Below are 23,927 nucleotides of genomic sequence, written 5' to 3' on the forward strand. Positions count from 1 at the left end.
ATAAATGATTCTTGACTTACATTCATGTTAAAGTAATACCTAAATATATTTAGTTTTATTAGAAAACATAAATTTATCCCTATTTGATTATTACACATTATATACATGGTTGAATTATCACACTGTACCTCCAAATATGTATGATTATTATGTCATTAAAAATTAGAAAAATAATTAAAATTTTAAAATAAATACACCAACTTGGTCTTTTAAGAGAACAATCTATATGTACTAAACAATGAAAGAAGTGGAAAATGTGCAGTGGTTCTCATCTTAAAGATAAATCAGATATCTTTCTCTAGACACATGCTTTCTGATATGTAGTCAATCTCCAAATTCTGATAACATCTATTACTGAAAAGAAAGCAAGTAAGTCTGATGTTAAATGTGGGCTTCTTATTTCAACCTTCTCAGAAAAAAGAATAGTGTCACAAAATTTAATTTACTATGATATTGTTTTAGCTAGTTGTCATTTAAAACCACAAAAGAATACTTACTGGTTTAGAAAGAAATGCATAATTCAGATAAAATTGGAAAAGGTTATAGGTGTCTTAGGAAGAGTGGCTAGGAGGAATAAGAATCAAGGCGGCCAATGACTATTCAATATTACAAAGACATTAACATGAAATGTGTAAAAAAGTCTATATCTAAACTGATCTTTCATTTCTGACCCAATCTTAAGAAAGATTTTCATGGAAAAAAAGACATGATGAATATTATTCTCTGCCCTAATTAGATTTTAATTAGACCTGTAAAGATACTATTTTTCCTATACTACCTTCTCAGCGTCAGACGTGAATCCTGCCCAAATGCCATGCTTTCATTGAATCCCAGAGAGCCCAGTTATAAGACACATCATTATTTTATGGACCACTACTTAAAAAACAGATAAAAATGAAATATTTTACTGCCATTGATTTTTAAGGTGCATTTCAACTTTAGAGATATTGAAATGCGAAAAAGATGTGTTTTAGATTTGGTGAAATATGGCTTATATTTCATAGAACAGTATCTCAAGTTACTAAATCTGTTTTCCCTGTAATAGGGGAAGAGCCTGAGTATCTTCATTTAGGGCAACTCTATTTACTCTAAGTGAGGTAGGAGCTTTGGTGGTGATGTTGAAGGGATTTTAAGAAGACCCATGGTCCTAGAGCATTTTTCTCACAGATTAAAATTATTTTATGCATACTGGAATAGCAGTGGAAATTATATAAAAGAGAACAAACATGCTTTTTGGAGGGAAATAACATAAGCAAGCCATATGCATATTTATCAATAATGTATGTCTCTATCAATATGTGTCTTTGTTAATTCAACTTTTTTTCATTCATTCACAGAGGTATAACCAATGATTAGGGGGAGAAAAATGTATTCTGTGCTCATGGTACATTCACAGTCCAGCAGAGGTGATCAGCAAGTTAATCAACAATAAAAGGAAATGTGGTGGTTTGCGTTGGAACAATTTGGTGAAGCTGGGAAATGTGTCAGAATCCCCTTACTGTGGTCCTCAGTTAGGGCTGGGCCAAAGAGGAACTTGCACTTAATTTTGGAGGGCAGAAATGAAGCAGTGGTCAACATAGTCAGATTCAAGGACGGACATATGCAGAAAGGCCCTGTCCACGCCCTGACTGATAATCCTGTTGACCAAAGGGAGTCCCACATTCACGGCCACAGGAAACTGGCTACACAGAGGTAAAGACTCTCTCAGGCCTTTGGAGTTTCCTGAGATTCTATCTCAACAGCTGAGCAGACTTTGTTTTCTTGGATTCAGTTATCAGGCAGATACTTGTGGACTTTGCAACTTTTCTACCTTCTGTTTCTAAGTTCTTTCCAAGATTGTGCAGGGTCCAATTCCTGCAATAAATCCCTTCTTCCAAAACATCCCTGATTAACTGTGATTCCCTGGCCACACAGGATAAGTGATGGGATAACTGGGAGGACAGGCCTGCACAGGCCATACCCTTCATGCTGAGGAAGTTGGCAATAGCAGAGGTTTTATGGGACCAAGATTCAAGGCAGGGCAACTAAACAAAGCTTGCACATGGACTACTTCCTGAGAGGCACTTCCATTTATGGCTTTAGTGTAGGATGCAGGGCTTGGGCTGGGATTGTGAGGTCCACCAGACTTCAGCCTCAAGGACCAGCTAGCTACTTTAGAAGATCCTAAGGGAAAAAGTTAAAATCTAATGTTTCCTGCTCTCCACCATGAGGTGTGTGGAGGAAGAGGTAGAGATTTTACACAGTACAGTTGACTTCCCAGGAAATCTTTTAGAGGTTTCCTATGATTAATCTCTTTGGTAAAAGTACATGGCTTTTTGCTACTTGAGACTCATGACTGAAAACCTTCCCTTTACCTTCACATATAAGCAGTAGCTTCCCTGAGACTGGAGGTCTAGGATCTAATTCTTTTCCCTCGGGATCTTAGGGATAAACTCTTTATCTTTTAACATTGACAAGGGTTAAGGAACACCCTAAGGCTAGTTTGATTCTCTTTCCCTTGTAAGTAAATTCTAACTATGAAACACACACGATTTTCTATTTTTCTAGGGCATCCAAAAATTTCACTAAGATTATTTCCAGACATGGATCTGTTTTTAATTTTTCCCCCCATCACTCGCTAAGTGATTTTAAACTGAATATGAAAGATTTTGGTTGTTCATATTTATTTTCAAAATTTCAGCCTGGGCATAATGTTTGATCTTCTATTAGTGCTTCTTCTCTATTTCATTCTCTTTCTGGATTCCTAACATAAGAAGAGGCTCCTTCCTGTGACAATTCTTGTTATCACTTTATTCTTTCATAATTCTGTTATCCTTAAAGTTTTGTTATACTCTCAGATGAATTTCTAGAGTTGTTTTTTTTTTTAACCTGTTAATTTGGCTTTTAAGTATATTCTTTTATTGTCTTTTTGCACTTGGATTTCTGTCATCTTTGGGAACTTTGGTCTGATTTCAGCAATGTAATTGCCTTTCAATCTCAGTGGCTCCATTCCCCTGCCTTCTGTCAGGTCATCTTTGTTCAGTCTTCGGAGTCTCTAGATTTCTCCACTCTTTGTAGGACTAGAGAAGGGTCTGTAGGGACCTGACTTTAGGCAATTGACATAAACGGTGGGTCCCATATTGGTAGCTGAGCAATATCAATAATGGATATCTCCTGGACTTTCAAGTGATCTTCGATTAGTGAGTAGGTGGGCTTCCTTATGCATGTGGGCCAAGAGAATTCCAGAAGACAGAATTCCTTACCCAGTGATCTGCATGATTTCTGGGGTCTTGAAGGAACCTAATCCTCAGTAAAGAGTACTGCCAAAGAATGACCATGGGATATGGTAGGGGTACGTTTGCCAGGTTGAGCAATGGACAAACTAACTGGCCCAGATATCCAGCTACATTTTAACCTTAGAAGACCAAAGCAATTTTTTAAAATATATAGCTAGGTCCCTGATTATGTATACTGCATTTAGAAGCTTCATGGGTGGAGATTCTGGTGGTCCCCAAGTCTTTGGTTTGTGTCTCTCTTACCTTTTCTTAAGGATTCTTTCCTTCCCACTTGTGAAATCACAGTAAGCTGGCTGTAGGACTGTTTTCAAGAAGTAGGTAAACAGTGGCAAGTGGAGGTGAATTGGGGGTGCTGTTCTCTTGTTCTCTTGTATTTGATATGGGAATCTCGGGTCCCACCCCTGAAACTGCCCCTTTTCTACTCCTTTGGGGCTCACCATAGCAAATTCCCCACTTTCTATCACATGTTGTCTGCCCCAAGTGAAGGCTGGAGATATGTAAGTTGACTAAATGCTCCCGCTGCAGGACAGTGATGTTCTCCAGGTCCATAATCATGATTGGCATCCAGCCCCCTACTCTGCCTGTCCCCAAATCTGGCACCTTGTCTTGTTGTTCCTGGTACCCTGTCTTATCTGCTTGAGATCTGGGGTTTGGATGACCTGTCTATTTGCCTCCCCAAAAGCTCTTTTGCTTATTCACCAAATATGACCTTCAAATAAAAGTCATATTTTAAGATGACGTGGTCAATTGAACTTAACACTTCTGACTTGAAGCTTCCTATATTTTTTCTCCTTTCTGTGGTTTGTGGTCTATGAAGTAAAAAAAAAAAAAAAAAAAAAAAAAAAAGAAAGAAAGAAACAAAGAACTGACTGGTCTATTAGAGTTTAAATCAAGTAAATCAAGTAAGACAATCAATAAACAATGTGAATTGGCAGTTTGCTTACCTCGGCAAGAGCTTTCTGAACCGGACCACAAACCACTGGGCAGACACAAGAAGATGCTGCTTCCCACGAGGTCAAAACCAGGGTGACACCGGACCCCACAGGCTGCATTGAAGTGGTTGTTGCAAGTGTTTTGGATAAAATAACCATTTTCAGGAGGCCTCAGAGCAGGACAGTGGACAACTGACATTTATAGAAATAAAATTTAAAAAATCAAAGTCATTCTTTGTCTAGGGAACATTCTTTTCTGTTTGTTTAAGGGGGCATGTTTTACAGATATCTCAATTTCCCACAGCTTTCTCATTTACTGCATTTGAATTTCTAAATGCGTATTTGGAAGAAGAACCACTACATTTAACTCCTATTAGGTATTTACTTCAGAATAAATTTTAAATAGAGACTAAAAAATTTTCTAAGTTTTAAATTTTTTTTATTTTGGCTGGGTATGGTGGTGCATACCTATAATCCCAGTGGCTCAGGAGGATGAGGCAGGAGAATTACAAGTTCAAAGCCAACCTCAGCAACTTGGTGAGGCCCTAAGCAACTTAGTGAGACTGTTTCAAAATAAAAATTACAAAAGGTCTGGGGATGTGGCTCAGTGGTTAAGCACACCTGGGTTCAATCCCTGGTACCAAAAATGAAAAAAAAAATTTTGATATGTACATGGGTATGAAATGTTCTAAGCATTTCTTTCTTTCTTTTTTTCTTTTTCCAGTTTTGGAGACCAAACTCAGGATCTCACCCATGCTAAGAACAAGCTGTACCACCAACCCCTAGTTCTTGACCTTCACCTTCATATGTCATTAGATATTTTCCCTTTTAATTAAGGGGGCATGAAATAAAGAGCAAATAAGGCTAGCAAAGTACATTTGCTACAAATCCCAAGAGCCACAGCTTCTTGTACAAGATATAGGCTGTTTAAATATTTTTAATTTTGACATGAATGATATTGAGCCGCCTTACTTGTGAAAATATGTTTCTAAATGAATTCAACTATCACCAGGGCCAAGATGAGCTCATTTGTTATTCAAATTGTTTTAAAAATCATTGCATTTCTCTTCTGAATATATTTTGAATTTTTTTCTAGGTACTAAGTCTTTCTGTTTTCAAAATTACATTACTGCTAGGGTCTCAGATCCTCTTCTTGGGAGCAAGATATACATGTGTTCAGTGATAAGTGCTACAAAATAAAAGCAAATAAGTCCCTCAAATGTAATTAGAGAGAGAGAATATTAAAAATTAAACTAAAACTGGATGCAAACACTACTATTTTTCTATCACAGAGAGCGGCTTTTGTATTTCCTATTTGCGGGGTGGGGGGGGTGATGCTTACCTTCACAGGTCTGGCCAGATGCCCGGTACCCCTCTCGGCAGACACAGTCTTCAGGGGCTGTGCTTCCAGGTGGAGAGGTGTGATTTTCATCAGGACACGGAATGCACGTACTGATTCCTCCTGGAGAGCCTTCGGGTTTGTATGTCCCTGGTGGACAAGCTGTGGGCAGACAGGAGGCCAGAGAAGTCCATTTGATGTGGTTCATTAATCGAGAGTTAACAAAATGTTTGAAACTAAGTAGGGGAGGAAAAAGCTAAGCAATCGCTTTTCATAGGAATAATAATATAATTTAAGCAAGGAAAGAAACCATCATTTTTTTTAAAAAAAAGAGCCATGTAATTTGTTGTATGCAGGTTTTAAAGGCTTCTTTTGTCCCCAAATTAGTGTCAATCACAATATAACTCAGCTTGATGTTTGGGATGATTTGTGGGAAAATTCAAAATAGCAACAAATGTTAAGGGACTAGAAAGAACCAATGACCCTCAAACTATTTTTAAAATGTTGGTAAACATGATCTCCTCCATATTCATCCTTCTCAATCCCGTACAGCTCTCTCTCTACCACTGAGACCATCCCCCTCTCAGCTGAGGAGATTCCCCGTAGAGATGCAGACAGAACATAGCCCATTGTTTCTGTTCAAAGCATTTGACAAAGGTTGAGAAGAAAGTGAAGGGCTTGAGGGAAATAATCTAACTGATGGGAAATAGGCCCTTTGAAGAAAAGAGAATTAAAGACCCAGGCTTTCCCAGGCTCACTAGGGGTGGGGGTGGGGGGTTAATAGAGAAATCTAATTGATCTTGTTTCAGTCTTCCTTCTGCACTGACAATGTGGCTTTGAACTTGTAACTTCATCCCTCTGAAGTTATGCATCTGTAAAATAACTCAGAATTAAAAAATGTAACGATAAATAAAGGGACTTGCAGTGCTTGGTAAAGCCAGTTGAATGCAGCCTAGGCCTAGGATGTATTTGACTCCTAATACACCAATAGCACAAGGAATGTGAACATATGTGGAGGTATTTTATATACATTATCTCACTTAATCTCTCTATATTAATATCTGCTATTAAAATTTATTATTATTAATATATGAATTTCCTTAGTATTCGTATACCCTTTGTAAAGATGAGAAAATGGAAATATCTTGATGAAGCAAACGAATTATTATTTTAAGGAGAAATATGTAAAATGAAAATATGTAAAGAACTTTTCCTAATACAAAAGAAAAAACACAAATACTCCAACAGAAAAATTGACAAAAGAACAAGAAGTGAAAATTTGTTAAAGAAACCATATAAATGACCATGAGATAAACAGCTTAACTTTGTTCACAGTAATGAAAATTACTGGCTGGCTTCTCATTTGTCAAAACTTAAAAGAGAATGTTAATACCCAGTGGTAGCAGGAAGAAGAGGGTCTCCCCTATCCTGCTGAATGTATGTGAAGCCCTCTGTGGAGCACTATGAGGGCAGATACCAAATGCCTTGAATGAACCTCTCTCTGATATAGCATTTTGTTTCAAAGAATTTGTCCCAAGTAAGCAAAAATGTATGCATAAAATTTGTATTGTACAACATTGAAAATAACACAGATATTCAGAGACAGGGAGTTCGTTAAACTCTTGTGACATCCATCCAGTGGAAATACTGGCCATATAATTCTTGACGTGGAAAGTCATTCAGATTATGTGGTTAAGTGTTAAAAAAAATACTTTTCAAAAACTCATGTGAATTGTATGATCCTATGTCATTTATAAATAAATACCTAAGACACAAAGGAAGTGATCTTTACGGTTATGGATACATTGCACATATTCATGGAAGGCCTCTGTGGCTTTCAGGTTTATTTTGGCTGTTGTACAATTTCTGGCTTTGTTACCACAAATAGGTATTACTTGGGCAAAACCAAAAGTAAATGCAATTATATATAAAAGGAAGTTATTGTCCAAAAAATCCTATATTTCATTTCATGGTAATTGGTTCCTCCTCCTTCCTCTGTTTCTTTCAGTATCCAAATGAAAATCACGCTCTTTGGATCTAACTGCCTAAAAATCTCCTGCATTCCCTTCCACCATCATTCTTCCCATCTCGGGTGTGATTTTGTCATCTCGCTTCCAGGTCTACAAAAATCCTCCTTCCTGGCTCTTTAGCCTTTATCTCTACCCTTCAATCCATTTTAGACATTTTTTTTCCCACAAATGTCAATCAAATCAGTTTTTATGTAAACCCCGAACCAACTGATGAAGGCCCTCACTCTTTCATCTCGAGGACAGTCCCATCAGAGATCTGAGTCCTCCCTCTCTGTCAGCAACAATGAGCCAGTGAATTCCAAATCAGCCAGTGCATAGTTTGGGGCCGTCTCTTTCTTCTACTCTACCTCATTTGTGGGACTTGGGAACTTCAGTCACTTGAACAATTTAATTTCTCCATGCCTGTGTTTCTTCAGGTGTAACAGTAGTAGTACTGGCCTGACACATTTCTTGTTGTCGTCTTTCGCATTCATTGAAGTAATACAAGCAAAGCAACAATGCTTACATTCAGTAAATGACAGGATAATGTCCCAAATCCTTCCATTACCTCAACCATCAAGGAGATAATTATACTTCTCCTAGGCGAGGTGGGCCCAATGGGTGCTTTGGTACTTGGTAAATATTACCTCCCTTTCCTGCCTCTCATTTAGCTTCTGCCTTTGCATATGTTTTCCTGCCTCCAAGTGAACCTCCAATGATCTCTCAAGATTCTCAGTTATTTCTTAATTCTCATCAGACAGACTGTGCTGCCTTCTCTCCCAGGTCCCCTTACCTCTGCCCGGGTACATATCGCACTGTGTGTAACATACACCTGTCTCTTTCTCTCAGTGGGCAACATGTGCTTGTACGTTCAGAGTCTTCCAATTATTTGATGCAGCCACCGTCCATCCCATTGCCTGAGCCAGTGGTCACTCAATCAAGGGAGGGCAAGAGAACATAAGCTCTGTGGGAAGGTGGCGTGTGGGTTTGGGGGGAGGGAGTACTAAAGTCCAGAGGAGTAACAATAGGGTGAATTGGAAGGACATTAGTCTTGGAGTCTGGACAACTGAGTTGCAGTCTTGGCTCTTCCACTAACAGGCTCCGGGGTCACTGGTAAGTGACTTTATTTTCTCTTCCTACAACATACAGAAATTATGATGTCTGTGATCTTTCCAAAGCTAATATTTGATGTTTCCATAAATAGAATAACACTGAAAAATAACTTAAAGAAACTTTTCCTATGAGTAGTTCAGATTCTAGCTACAGATTTTATAATTTGTTTAAAAACTAATATTACACGAGAAGGAAATGATTTCACATTTTATTATCCTCTAAAACCTTTTGAATAATCAAGAGTTTACAACACTGGGGAATAGTGTTTTGGATAAAAATATCCAAAAGTACACTTGGAAATGTATTGTGAAATTCTTAATGATAATGAAAAACAGACCTTAGGGGGACTATTTAAAGACATTGCACAATTCTAGTGGGAGAGGTGTGATCAACTTCCTTGATTCCCAAGGGGAAAAATTCCTCATCCAAAACTAAGCAAAAGTTGAAAAGAGGAAATAAATCCGTGGTTTGAACAAATTTCACAAGTCTTGGGAAAGGGCTATGATATATTTTTTTAAAAGAGATGTTTCTTTCCTGGAAATGTACCAAACCTTAATTTTTAATTGCTCTTTTTGTTGTTAAAATAAGTACTCACTCTTTTCAGAGACACACTGGCAACTATCAGCTGCTATTACTGGAAGAGGGATTCCTGACGTTATATTGTGCTAAGGTTGGGTCCTTCTTAAGCTGACAAGCAATTCTTTGACCCAAGTAGATTAAAACACCAGCCAGTCTGGAATTTTGTAAAATACAAAGGAGTCTCTAGTCTCTCTGGCCCAATAAATATCAACTTCTTAGGTGACTAATTTAGTTAATATTAACAAAATGGATGAATCAGGGACTTTTACTTTACAATATTCTTTCTTATATATAATCTAATTTTTTTAAAACCCCCATCAATATTAAAAGGCTTTCATCTTTAAAGGCTAATGAATGATCATTTACAGAGTATGGTCTTAGGGCCGTTGCATGAGCCGCACTTGGTCATGTGCTACACAAACTCAAGGGTGTCCATTCATGCAGATGACTATGGCAGCCTGTGGAGTTGTGCAATTCCAAAGCCCTTGGTTCTGTTGTACCTAGGTAGGGCACCTGGCGAGTATGGAGCCTCCAGATGAAGGCCCACAATATCATGCTTCTTTTCAACTTCATGAATTTGGTCTGAAGAAGGAATCTATTTCCTACAACCAGTTGTGCTATGATTTTGAGCAAAGGAATCCATTGCCCTAGAAGAGAATGAGTTTCTCCCACGTAGGGCCAGTGTTTTCACAAATACAGGACAAAGGCCTACACATGTATATAGGGACTTTTTATTAGGCTGCCATAATCCTTGCCATTTTCATCAATTAATTAGATGAGGAGACTTTCAACTGCACTGAAATCTGCACATCAGAACATGTGTGGAGTGTATTAGCACCCTGCAGCTCTCCCTGTAATTGTTTAGCTCATTTGGCTGAAGTACAAACTACTTGGACAAAATTGCAAATTTGAACCCTGTGTGGTGCCATAACAACAAATGGTACCCTGATGGCAGGATGCCTTGCTGCAAATATAAGCACCTGCTCAGACTCGCCAGGAGATTAGTGATGGATCAGGACAAGTCTATCAAAAAAAAAAAAAATCCTCAAAGGACTGTGTACAAAAGTGGGTGTGTCAGCAAAGAAATCACGTTAAGAATTAATATACGTCTATGCATATATACACATTCATATTTACATGTAGATTCACATGTAAATATAGCTTGACAGCTGGGTATAGAATATTAAGGTGAGGGCTATTGTGCTGAAAAATCTATATTCTTTTTTTTAGTTTTTTAGGTGGACAAATACCTTTATTTTATTTTTATGTGGTGCTAAGGATTGAACCCAGTGCCTCATGCATGCTAGGTGAGCACTCTACCACCGAGCCACAACCCCACCCCTATATTTATTTTAAAATAAAAACTTAGTGGGCATGCACTTTTAGGAAAGTCTTTTGAAGATTTTTAAAAATTATCTTTGAACTTATTTTTCCTTTATTTTGTAACTCAAATGCATATAAAGGGGAGAATGAAATATACCATAAGCTAAACTAGTTGGGTTTAGCTTTTATTAAATTAATAGTTTCTTAAATCTTAACTATCAAAAGAATAGTTAAACCAAATTGGCTTAACTGTTCATTTAAGTTGATTTCATTTTTTAAAAAAAAATTTTATAATCTTCATATAAACATCTTGTTTCCTTAAGTCTTTTATATAAAATATTTTTCTTAGGCCAAATAATATTAACTTTGTCAACTCATGAGGTTATTGTAGTCCAACTATTTTACATTCTCATTATTAGGATTGAAAATATGACTTATTGTACTTTTTACCACTTGGCATTAACACTTTCAAAAATTACCACTTAATCATTGTGAAGGCCTGTGAACTTCAGTGAAACAGAATTTCAACTTGAAATTAGGTAACCCATTCTTGGGACACACGCACACGTAGACCCAAAATAAATCTATTTGCTTAAAGAATTAAAGCGATTTCTGGGAGAAAATTCCAACTATGACAGGGATAGTATTCAAAATATTATAACCCAGAATGGCACAATTGCTGATCAATGAGAACAAAAGGTGCTATAGCAGGAAAATACATTTTGCATGCTGACTTATTTACCATGTTACCTGTACAGGATAAGTGGGATATGTCAGTGGGCTAACAAAAAGGGTCAGTTTAGTAAAGGGGTATTCATGGGACTTGGAGCAGCAGTGATTTCTGAACCAGTACCTAAGCATTTCAATATCTTGAAAACTTTTACAACTGTACTAATGTATACCTGTTGAATGTTCATTTGTTCTCAATAAAAGGAGAATTGATGTAGGTCAGACATAAAGACATGTGACCTTAACAGCCAGAGAGGAAAAAAAAAATTCTGAGCAGAGTCTTATTTTTGTTGTCTAATTTGTTTACCATTAGATCCTATAAAGAGTGGTAAGTTATGAATAAAATCTCAAGCAATAATTACCTCTGATGTTGTCATTCCCTCATCTCAATCTCTCAATAAGAGGGACTTTGGAAATGTGGACTGTATCAATTGCTATTTTCCATTTCCATGATTGCTACATTAATTTAGAACCTTATTATTTTATGTTTACTTGATTTTTTAACTTTCATACATGCATCTGTTCTTCTCTGTTGCTTCACGGTCAGTGATTTCTAGCCACAGGTGCCAGTTATTATTCTTATCACACTGCTTTTATCACCCTCAAAAGTCTTTAATGACTCACCACTGCCAATTAACTAAAGACTATCTTTGTAGTGTGGAAATCAAATCCCAATGGGAGCTAATTTTTACACCTTATGTTTTCTTGCTTCGAATCCCATTATATCCATAAAATGTAGTCTACTTTCCCATCTAGACAAGCTTTTTTCAGTCCCCATCACTGGCCTGTACTTCTCATCCTTCACAATAGTCTCCTCCATTTCTAACTCCAGATCCTATCAATGAAACCCAGTTAAAATCCCACCATCTCCAGAACTAAAGTGTAAACATTTTTGAATACCTATACCTTTCTATTATATACATTATTTTTAATTTTCATTCAAATCTCAGTTGTTTAGAACTAGATTAATCATAATTTTTGGCTCATGATGTACATTCAGGCTTGTTTATAATATTTAAAACTCTATTTCGTAATAAGATACTACTTAGATGCAAGTACTGTGCAATAATCAGATCTGCCAAAGTACCTAAAAGATAATTAACAAATAGTTGAAAGAGTCAATAGACAGATTTAAATGATTTCTTTCTATGGTTTCCATAAGACCCAACTCAGAACGATCGATCTGATTTGCCTGAGTGGTTTGGTCTACTGCCTCTTGGTATTTCAGTCATCCGTTTTTTTTCCTCCTTTCATGTTTCACATTAAATATCTGAAGCATTCTCTGAATAGTATGTGTGTAAATAAAATCACTAGTCTTTTACTTTGGAAATTGCAAAGCTTTCAACACATTAAATTTCACCATGTCACCAACTTTCTCCCATTTCATCCATTAAAATAGGGTGTGGTACAAAAGACAGAGTGCAGGAGTGAGAATTCTGCAAATGGTTACAGGCTGTGACACTGTCTGACCCTCTCTAAGTTATGTAACTAATTGGAGAATTGGTTTTTCCATCACTACCACATGGATGATCATGGGTGTATCCCAGAATTCTATGACCCTTAGTAAAGAAGAAAAGGATACAACTGGTAATAGAATAATGAGGACAAAGCCGAGAATAAGACAAAACTCCAACTGTGCCCCATTCCAGTTGTAGTCTTAAACAGACAATGAAACAGGAAAGTACCATGTTCTATGACAACACAGGAGAGAGAAATAATCTAGACTTGAGAAAATGGTGGAGTGGCCAGTAAGCTTTGTGAGTCAACGTACTTCCAAAGGTGAGATCTGACAACAAACAGGTGTGAGGGGCGGTGAAGGAGCGGGGTGATGGCATTCCAGATGGAGGAATGAACATTTGATGGGGTGTAAATTGCCAGCCTGGTAGGCTTGAAAAAATGAGAACTCATTGTGAAAAAAAAATTTTTTTTGATAGAACTGGGGATCAAACTCAGGGCTTTGTCCATGCTAGGCAAGGGCTCTGTCACTAAGCTATGTCCTTAACCCTGAGGGTTCCCACTGGCTGGAGAACAGAGGGGTGAGGTAAGTGAGTGCCAGAAATATCAAGACTGGGTAAGCCACATCCAAAAGCTAGGGGTTTATCTTAGAAACAGTGGGGAAAATGACAATGTTGTAAGCTAGGGAGTGTAACAAGATCACTTTGGATGCCTTCTGAGAATGATTTTGGAGGACAATAACATTTCATTCTCAAACACCCGGCATGAGTCACTCACTCCCACATATTCCCATATATGAGGATAATCAAAGAAGAACTTTAACATGATGAATTATTTTGTTTAATTGATTTTGGGGTTTTTTTCCAAAATTATTTCTAAAAGATTTATTCTTTGTTCTTAATCATTATTTTTCCCCATCTCACTTTGTTTGATTGATTTTTTTTTTGAGATAGGGTCTCACTAAGTTGCATAGGCCCTTGCTAAGTTGCTCATGCTGGCTTTGAATTTGTGATTCTCCTGCTTCAGCCTCTCTAGCCACTGGGATTACAGGCGTGCACCACTATGCCAGACTTTGCTTTGATTTCAACAGAAATAAAACTCATTGTCAAGCCTAAGATAAGGAAAAAAATCAACAACATTATTATACTTCTACAAAGTGTCCCCAATTAAATGAACACATAAGGAACATTAATTGTTAGATTGATAAAACCAAAATGTAAAAATCTTTCCAAAGAGAGAAATCATACACACAAGCATTCGTAACTGGGAATAGAGAGTAGATCTACTTTTCCTTAATCCTCCTAATAAGTAAAACTAGAAATCTTGGACATTATATATGAAATAAACACAGAATGAATGAAATGTAAAGATAAAAAGAGAGACCAGGTAGATAACTTGAGATTCAAAAAGCAACGTGATGGTGAGTTCCTTGGCTTTCTTTTTTTCTCAAATATCTCACAAATTGGAGTGAAGAAGATAGAAATCCCAAAACATCAATGAGCATTGGCAAGACCCAAACAAAGCAGCCTCCCTAAACCCACACACATACAAAAAAAAAAAAAAAAATGCTCTCTCTACTCAAAGCAAGAGGAAAAGGGCAACCCAGCAGGATAAGGCAATGTTAGACAACAACATTCCACTCCCCTAATCTAGCCAAATACCACAGAATAAACTGTGGCCCAAACATAGTTATACCAGCTGAAACCAAGTGGGGAACCTAAATTTCCACTCTTCCAAGGCGCTAGTGAGGTGCTCCAACAGATATTCCAGAGTGGAATCAGAAAAGGCAAAGTAGTGAGATGGGTTTTTACCAACGGAGGCTGCAGGGTGGAGGGTTGAGCCTCACTTTCACCATTTACGAGAAGTTAGAAAAGGCCCTTCTCCCTGCTCACTGGGGTGGTGACCAAGGAAGATTAGTGGAGAATCAGGACATTCACCAATACCAAGTAGTGAAGAGGTCCCTGTGGTATTAGCAGAGGTCACATGAGGAGCGATTATAAGGTACTCATACCCCTCCCAGCCAGGATGATATAAGCAGAGGTTTGATGGGCAGCAAGAACTTCCTTCTACAGCAGGAACGACCCCCCTACCCTTACCCCAGTGTCAACAGAGGAAAAATCAGGAGCCTGGGTTTCTGTCTCCACGTGGCAAGAACAAGGCAGTGCTCCGCAACCCCCTTCCTTTGCTGGAATGGTGTCCGAGAAAGCCAGCCAAGACAGAAGGATTAAATGTGATTCAGAGTTACCAAACATCATGTGAAATGTCCAGGTTTCAGTTGGAAATACTAGTTCATAACATGAACCTAAAGATCCTCAGTGGGATGAAAAACACCTTCAGTCAATGACAACATAGAAACGCTAGAGATGCTAGAACTCTCTGACAAAAAGTATTTCGAGGTGTGGGTACAAAAAATAGAAGAGTATAAAGAAATTTGAGAAATGAATAAAGATAAACTATCAAATAAAAATAATCATTGGATGGGTGCAGCAGCAGAATGGAGAGATTTGGGGGGGAGTTAATAAACTGAAAAAAATGATAAGAATTAAACCAGAGACTCTGTTTCTAATAGAAGAAAAAGTAGGCCCTAATCTTCATCACGTGGGACTAGACTCCAACTTCCTTAATAAGACACCTATAGCACAAGAATTAAAACCAAGAATCAACAAATGGTATGTATGCAAACTAAAAAGTTTTTTTTCTCAGCAAAAGAAAAATAATCTGTGAGGTGAACAGACAGCCTACATCCTGGGAGCAAATTTTTACCTCTCACACATCAGACAGAGTGCTAATCTCTAGGGTATATAAAGAACTCCACAAGCTAAGCACAAAACAACAACAACAACAACAAAAAAAAAAAACCCAAATAATCCAATCAATAAATGGGCCAAGGACCTGAACAGACACTTCTCAGAAGAGGACATACAATCAATCAACAAATATATGAAAAGATGCTCATCATCTCTAGCAATCAGAGAAATGCAAATAAAAACTACTTTAAGATACCATCTCACTTCAGTCAGAATGGCAGCCATGATGAAGACAAGCAACAACAAGTGTTGGCGAGGATGTGGGGAAAAAGTTACACTCATACATTGCTGATGGGACTGCAAATTGGTGCAGCCAATTTGGAAAGTAGTATGGAGATTCCTTGGAAATTTGGGAATGGAACCACCATTTGACTCAGCTATCCATCTCCCCGGACTAAACCCAAAGGACTTAAAAACTGCAGACTACAGGGACACAGCCACATCAATGTTTATAGCAGCACAATTCACAATAGCTAAACTGTGGAGCCAACCTAGATGTCCTTCAGTGAATGAATGGATAAACAAAAAATGTGGCATTTATACACAATGGAATATTACTCAGCACTAAAAGAAGAACAAAGTCATGGCATTTGCAGGTAAATGGATGGCATTAGAGAAGATTATGCTAAGTGAAGTCAGCCAATCCCCAAAAAACAAATGCCGAATGTTATCTCTGACATAAGGGGGTTGACTCAAAGTGGGGTATGGAGGGAGAGTATGGGAGGAAGATTATTTCTAGATAGGGAAGAGGGGTGAGAGGGAAAAGGAGGGAGAAGGAGAATAGTAAGGATGGTGGAATGTAATGGTCAGCATTATACAAAATACGTGTTTGAAGATTTGAATTTGGTGCCAACATACCTCATATACAAACAGAGATCTGAAAAACTGTGGTATATATGGTATTAAGAATTGTAATGCAAAAAAAGTATATGTATGATGGCATAATTTGGCGTGAACATACTTTATTTACAGAGTTACCAAAAATTGTGCTGTATATAGGTAATAATGAGTGTAATGCCTTCCACTATTGTCATGTATTTAAAAAATAAATTAAAAAAAGAAGTTATCCAATCTGAAAAATACAGGGAGAAAAGAGCAAAAAGCAAAACCAAAAGAGAGCTTGGGGAACGTAAGACGATACAACACAGGCTCTAAATTCACGTCATCAGAGTTTAGGAAGGAGAGAAGAAAGAGGGTGGAGCTGAAAAAGTACCTGAAAAAAATCACAAATGCAATTGTCCCAATACTAGTAAAAGATAGAAGCCCCTAAATTCAAGTAGCTTAGTGAACCCCAAAATAAGTTAAACTAAAAAAAAAATCCCTGCCAAGACACACTACCCTTAAACTTTTGAAAACACAAGAAAAAGAAAAAAATCTGGAAAGCAATCAGAGAAGAATGCTACCTTAATTATAGCTGAAAATAATTATAGCAAATTTCTCGTCAGAGACCACGGTGGCCAGAAGAAAATGATGATACGTTGAAAGAGAAAACTGTCCACCCGGAATCATCTACTTAGTGACATCATCCATTAGGAATGAAGGGGAAATGAAGACACAATCAGGTGAAGAAAAACGGAGAATTTGCCACTAGCAGATATGCCCTAGAAAAGTTGTTTGAGGCTTCTCTAAACAAAAATAAGACAAATAAACAAAAAATTTAAAATAAGGAACTTCAGAACATCAAAAAGGAAGGAAAAACATGGTAAGTAATATGATGAGTAAATACAATATATTTTCTTCCTCTTCTGTTTGATGGTTGGTGTGAAAACTATAACATTGATGAGGTTCTATATGCTTGTAGATAAAATATTTAAGACAGTTATATTACAAATGCAAAAGACTAAAGAAAGATAAGTTTTTTTTTTTTTTTGTGGTGCTGGGGATTGAACCTAGGGCCTGTGCATGGAAGGTAAGCACTCTACCAACTAAGCCATGTCTCCAGCCCTAAGAGAGAAGATTTCTCTGCTTGACTTGAACTATAAAATGATACCACCAATAGAATGTGAGGTATATATATATAATGTAATAGCTAAAGTTATCAATTAAAAAAACTAAACAAAGATGCACAAAATTAAATAAATTAAGATAAATTAAAATGAAATTGTGAAAAATATTCAAGTCACCCACAGGAAGGCAGAAAAAGTAAGCAAAGAGACAAAAATCAGAACAGGTAGAAAACAAAAAATTAAATGGAACGCTTAAGCCCTAACATATCAATAATTATATTAAATGTAAATAGCAAAAATACACTAATTAGAAGATATAGATAGGCAGAATGGATTAAAATATCTCCAACTATATGCTATTTATAAGAAATTATCTCCAAATGTAACACTATAGGCAGATTCAAACCAAAATAATAGACTATGCAAACATTCATTAAAAGAAAGTGGAAGTGGTTATGTTAGTGCCAGATAAAGTGAGTTAGGAGGAAAATTTATAGTACTAAATGCATTTTTTAGAAAAGGAAACACTTCAAATAAATAATCTAAGTTGAGTTGATTCTTGAAGTGTCAAGAATCTTGAGAAAGATCAGAAAAGAAAATTAAATTCATAATTTAAAAACTTCCAAGAAAAAAAGAGAAGAAAGAAAAAAGTCCAAGGCCCGGATATTTCACTGGAAAGTTTTAACAAATATTTACCAAACCCTTGCCAAAAAGAATTAACATCACTTCTGCACCATTTCAAGAAACGAAGAGGAGGGAACATGTCTCAGATCATTTTATCAAGCTAGTATTACCTTGATAACTAAGGGAGATGGAGAAAGTACCAAAAATTAAAAATAAAAGACAAAAAACCTTCAGCTTAGTATCTCTCAGGAATATAGACACAAAATTCTTGATTAGCAAACAAAGTTTAGCAATATATGAAATGAATTATAAGTCATGAGCAAATGAGATTTATTCCAAGGATGCAAAGCTGGTTCAATACATGGACATCATTAAATGTAATCTATCACATAAATAGTCTAGAGAAGAAAATTCACAAGATCATATGTCAATTGATACATAAAGAGTTCAGCAAATAAAATTCATCATACATTAACGATAAAACTCAGAAACAATAGGAATTTTCTTCAACTTGATCAGGAACAACTCCAAAACCATACAACTAACATTGTACTTAAGAATGAAAAGACAAGGTAGTTCTTTACTCATCACAGTTCTGGGAATTCTATCAGCACAATAGGGCAAAAGAATCAAGTAAAAGACATACAGGTTAGAAGCAAAATTTTATCTATTTGCAAATGACATGATTCCTTATAGAAAATTCCAAAGGACCTACTAAAAACAAAAAAAACCCTTCTGGAACTAATAGGTGACCTAAGCAAGGTTACAGAATACAAGGAAAACAAGATCAATTGCATTTCTATACACTAACAATGAACTTGTAGAAATTAAAATTCAAAATTCATTTACAATTTATAATTGCTTAAAACTAATGAGACATTTAGGTGTAAATGTAACAAAACACATACAGAACTTATAGTTTAGAAAACTACACAATGTTGACAAAAGAAATCAAAGATATAAACAAACATAATGCTCACGGGCTGAAAGTTTCAACAATAAAAATATCAATTCTTCTCAGACTGTTATACAGATATAAGGCAATTCCAATGAGAATTACACCAGGATTTTTTTTTTGTAGATGTAGACTATTAGTCTAAATTTATCATGAAAAAAGGTCTAGAATACCTAATATAATTTTGATAAGGAAGAATAAAATAGAAGAAATCAGTCCACCCAGTTTCAAGACTTATTATACAGCTACGCCAACCAAGACTTTGTGGTATTGATAGATCAATGGAACAGAAGGGGAACTCAGAAACAGACATGCACAAATACATCCAACTGATTTTTCAACAAAGGTACAATAGCAAGTCAGTGGAGGAACGATAGTCTTTTCAAGAAATAGTATAGAGAAACTGACTAACCATTGGTACAAAAATTAAACATTATTTAAGTCTCACATCTTATAAAATAATTGATATTTAAGTATCATGGACTTAAATATAAATGTAAAACTATAATACTTGTAGAAATAAACATAGGATAAAATCTTCAGAAACCAGGACTAGGTAAAGAGTTCTTAGACCTGACACCAAAAGCACAATCCATAGAAGGAAAAAATTGAAGGAAAAAAAAAAGGTACTTCATCAAAAATCTTTTTTTTGCTCTATAAATGACCATCTTGTGTAGGGGGGAGGGGTGCGGGGGTACCAGGGATTGAACTCAGGGGCTCTCAACCACTGAGCCACATCCCCAGCCCTATTTTATATTTTATTTAGAGACAGGGTTTTACTGAGTTGCTAGGTGTCTTGCTTTTGCTGAGGCTGGCTTTGAACTAGCAATCTTCCTGCCTCAGCAGCCTCTCAAATCACTGGGATTACAGATGTGAGCCACTGTACCTGGCTATAAATGACCATCTTAAGAGAATAAATAAGATAAGCTACAGAATGAAAGAAAGTATTTGCAAACCACATATCTGACACATGATTAAAATCTATAATATATAAAGAGCTCTCATAAGTTTAAAAGAAACTAATCAGACTATGGACAAAAGACATGAACAGACAGTTCAATAAATAAGATATACAGATGGCAAATAAACATATGAAAAAATGTTCAAAGTTATTGGTCAATGGGGACATGAAAATTAAAACCAAAATAGGATATCACAACCCAACCCAACAAATTTGTTGCTATAAATTTAACCCAGTGTCATAAAGACTTGTGTTCAAATAAAATCCTGTATGCAAATATTTACAGTAGCTTCATTCATAAAAGCACCAAACTGGAAACAACACACATGTCCTTCAACATGCAAATAAGTAAGATGTTAGACGTTTATATTATGAAATACTACTTAGCAATAAAATGAATGACTGATACATGTAACGACCTGGAAGAACTTCCAGAGAATTATGCCAAAATTAAAAAACCAATCTCAAAGTATTACATTCTGCATGATTTCATTTATATAGCATCCTTTCAATGACAACATTATAGAAACGGAACAAATTAGTGGTTACAAAAGGTGAGTGGGGGAAGTGGGTGGAGGAATCAGAGGAAAGTGTTTGTGCCTCTAAAAGAGCAACATAGGTGATCCTTGTGGTGGCAAGAGGGTTCTAGATCACTGGGTGCAGTGGCCCACGGCAGAGGCTTTGGAGGCTGAGGCAGGAGAATCTCAAGTTCGTAACCAGCCTCAGCAATTTAGTGAGACCAGGAACAACTTAGTGAGACCCTGTCTCAAAACATAAAAAGGTCTGGGGATGTGTCTCTGTGATTAAGCACCCTTGGGTTCAATGATACCAGAAAAAAAAAATTTCTGGATCAATGTCAACATCTTAGTGTTGATAGCACACACTAATTTTGTAAGATGTTAACATTAAAAAAAAATACAGGAAAAGGATATAGGGGATTTCTCATATGATTTTTCAAAACTTCATGTGACTCTACAATTATCTTGAAAGAAAAAAGTATAATGAAAAAAAATTAAATAATAGAAGACTGAGAAGCAAAATTTCTAGGTACATTCAGAAATAGCCAAGGCAGAACAACTACATTTTGGAGATTTGTGGATCTTGTCACTACAGAGGAAGGCTAATCACTGCTTTATAGACACCTGGACGTGTGGAAGAGAATATGATGAAAAGTACATTAAGTACTATGACTGGAAGGGGCAATGCATGAATTGGCATTCTTATTCATATATCATTTCAATAAAATTTTACAGCTCCTTATGAGTGTCATTCAATTCTCTTTCAAATTATTCATAGTAAATATATTTTTTTCTGGTTAGTATTAATGGAATTTGATAACATTTTAAATACTAATGTTTCTTCATAGAAAATTTTGATTTTAAATTACTTATGTTGTTATCTTCCAAATCTGTTCTATTAATGCCTGGGGTTTTAGTTGTCTCCTTTGGCTTTTCCAGGTGAACAATAATATAGCATATAATAATAAAAAACAACTTTATTTTTGTTTTAAATATCAAATAAGGACATACAGTATTCTTGCTTAATTAATTCTCATGATTTTAGGCTTAAGTAGATCAAATATAATGTCTATATTTTTTCCTATAGCTTGTTATATACAGTTATGATTTATTTTCATATTACTGCTTCCATTTTTTGGCCAGATTTTAACTTCAAGTTTTAATGGAGACACCCCTCCAACTGTTATCATTGTAATAATGGTTGGCTGTGTGTATTTGTTAAATGATTGCTTAAATGGTAAAAAAAAAAAAAAAAAATCTACCATACCCTGCAAAACACTACCTCAAACCATCAATAAAAATATGCAAATAGCTTTAAAAGCACACACAGGCTTGTGTGCATGTGTGCACACACACACACACATACACACACGCACACACACACGCACATAAGGTTTTTGGAGTAAATTTGGCAACAGTCTCAGTAAGTGGGTAACATGAAAGAGAGAAATGTGTGATTAGGCACTTCCTACTGTTGAACTCGGCCTTCCAGATGGCTTACTTTGATACTAAGCCAGTGCTTCTCAGGGTCACTAGACTTGTTCACCTTTGCTTCTCCATACAAGGGATGGAAAATTCCCAGGAAATTGAGAACCAAGCAGAGTTTCCATATGCTGTGATCCTAGTATCTGAACATAAACTCACTTTATTCGTTCATTCACCAAAAATGTATTAATGCTTACTCCAGGTGTGGTGCAGCAGAGGACATCAAAATTAAAAGAGGCACAATACTGCTTTAAATGAATTCACAGAATGTTAAAGAAGAAAAACTTTCCCCAAATTATAATACTGTATAGTAAGTGTGCAGAGAGAAGATGTTTCAGAGAACCAAAATATCTAGATCTAATTGTGTCTAGATGAGAAATCTATGGAGGAAGGAAGGAAGGAGAGTAAAGTCTCCTTTGGAGAAACAGGTTTGTCATAAATCTAAAAGAAGTGACAAGAACCACAGAGACAAGAAATGGATATTCTAAGCAAAGGGAAGAAAAATGTACAGGTATGGAAGTGTTGAAGCAGCCACAGCAGCTTGGGGTGGCTGAAGCGAAAGATGCTGCCATGATCACACCCCAGCACTCATTCAGCCCTAATAGAATTACATGGCTTTGATGTTTCTTCTCAAACTGTTTAAAAAGAGATACAGTGCTATTTTTTGATTGTTATTTTAATGCATTAATTTAATCTGTTAACATAGATTGGGGTTTTTACTATTGACATTTGGAACTTGTTGGGGCTACATGGTGTATCATAGGACATCTTCACCATCCCTTGATACTACCCACCAGATACCAGTAACTCTTACCAGCTGTGACAACCAAAATCAATTGTAGATATTGTTAAACATCCTGGGGGCAGCGGGGGCAGCAGGGGTGGGGGAATCTCTCCCTGTTCAGAACCACCACTGGAGTCTAATTTAATCAAGTGCTTACTGCATGCAGGTGATTTAGTACACAAGATCTTATTTTCTTTTTTCCAATGATCCTACTATTATTGACTCTATTTTTTTTTTTTAGATAAGGAAACTAAGGTCCGGAGAGATCAAAAAATTTTCCCAGGAATAAACACAGTGAGTGTCAGAACCAAGACTTGTGCCACTAACTGTTGTCAATAACTTATTTATGGACTCACAGTGGCATAAGGACTGAATCATGTATATCTCAGCATCACCAGCGCTCAGCGTTACTACAAGGCACATCATGATTTCTCAGAACTTGCAGTTTGAACAATCATAGCCCAATTACCTCTAGTGTGGGCTCTCATTTTTAAACTGTTAACATTGGCTACCATAGAAACTTGGCTAATCCTCTAATGTAGTGAATCAATTCCTCATAGACCCCATGGAAACAAACAATGGGGATGTTAAGTTATGACTTAGAAGCAACTGTTTATTTTAAATGTAACCTGGAAAGAGCAGCAAAATGTTTCTGGATCATTTCTTTGATGGATCATGATTGCACAGTGAGTGCTTTGGATGGATTGCAAATAACTGAAAGAACTCCGGGGTCAGAGAGATCTGGGTCTGCAGGTTAACTCCACCTCTTTATAGTTGAATGACATCAGGAAAACCTTGTATCCTTAAAACTGATTCCAGTTTTGCAAATACAGAATATAAGTAGGAAAAGACTTTGGCATGTGGATGTGCCATGGATCATTTTTAAGAGATTTAGTTTCCAGAACCTCCATCATATTCATATCTACCTAAATTGATGAATGGGCTTGAGAAAGTGTCTATGGTGCCTTTTCCCAATAGCATGTCTTTTTTTTTCCCCCCCAAAGAAATTACCCCTTCTAAATCGTAAGTGCATTGCCCAAAGATGAGAAACCTATAGCATGGTTCAAAATCTTGATAGCTTGAAACCTTTTAA

At 36.5% G+C, this 23,927-nt stretch overlaps 1 protein-coding gene across 2 annotated transcripts in view; it reads right to left on the reverse strand.

Moving 5' to 3' along the window:
• Nucleotides 1–23,927, reverse strand: part of Svep1 (sushi, von Willebrand factor type A, EGF and pentraxin domain containing 1) — a 170,754-nt gene that overhangs the window by 108,895 nt on the left and 37,932 nt on the right. For both annotated transcript variants that reach the window (XM_078047940.1, XM_078047939.1), the window contains exons 4-5: nucleotides 5,550–5,708; nucleotides 4,220–4,399 (exon numbers count right to left, since the gene is read on the reverse strand). In XM_078047940.1, the coding sequence (XP_077904066.1) occupies nucleotides 4,220–4,399; nucleotides 5,550–5,708 (339 nt within the window). The remainder of the gene's footprint in view (nucleotides 1–4,219; nucleotides 4,400–5,549; nucleotides 5,709–23,927) is intronic.

This window comes from Ictidomys tridecemlineatus, chromosome 4 (assembly GCF_052094955.1).
Source record: "Ictidomys tridecemlineatus isolate mIctTri1 chromosome 4, mIctTri1.hap1, whole genome shotgun sequence".
Classification (NCBI taxonomy): domain Eukaryota; kingdom Metazoa; phylum Chordata; class Mammalia; order Rodentia; family Sciuridae; genus Ictidomys; species Ictidomys tridecemlineatus.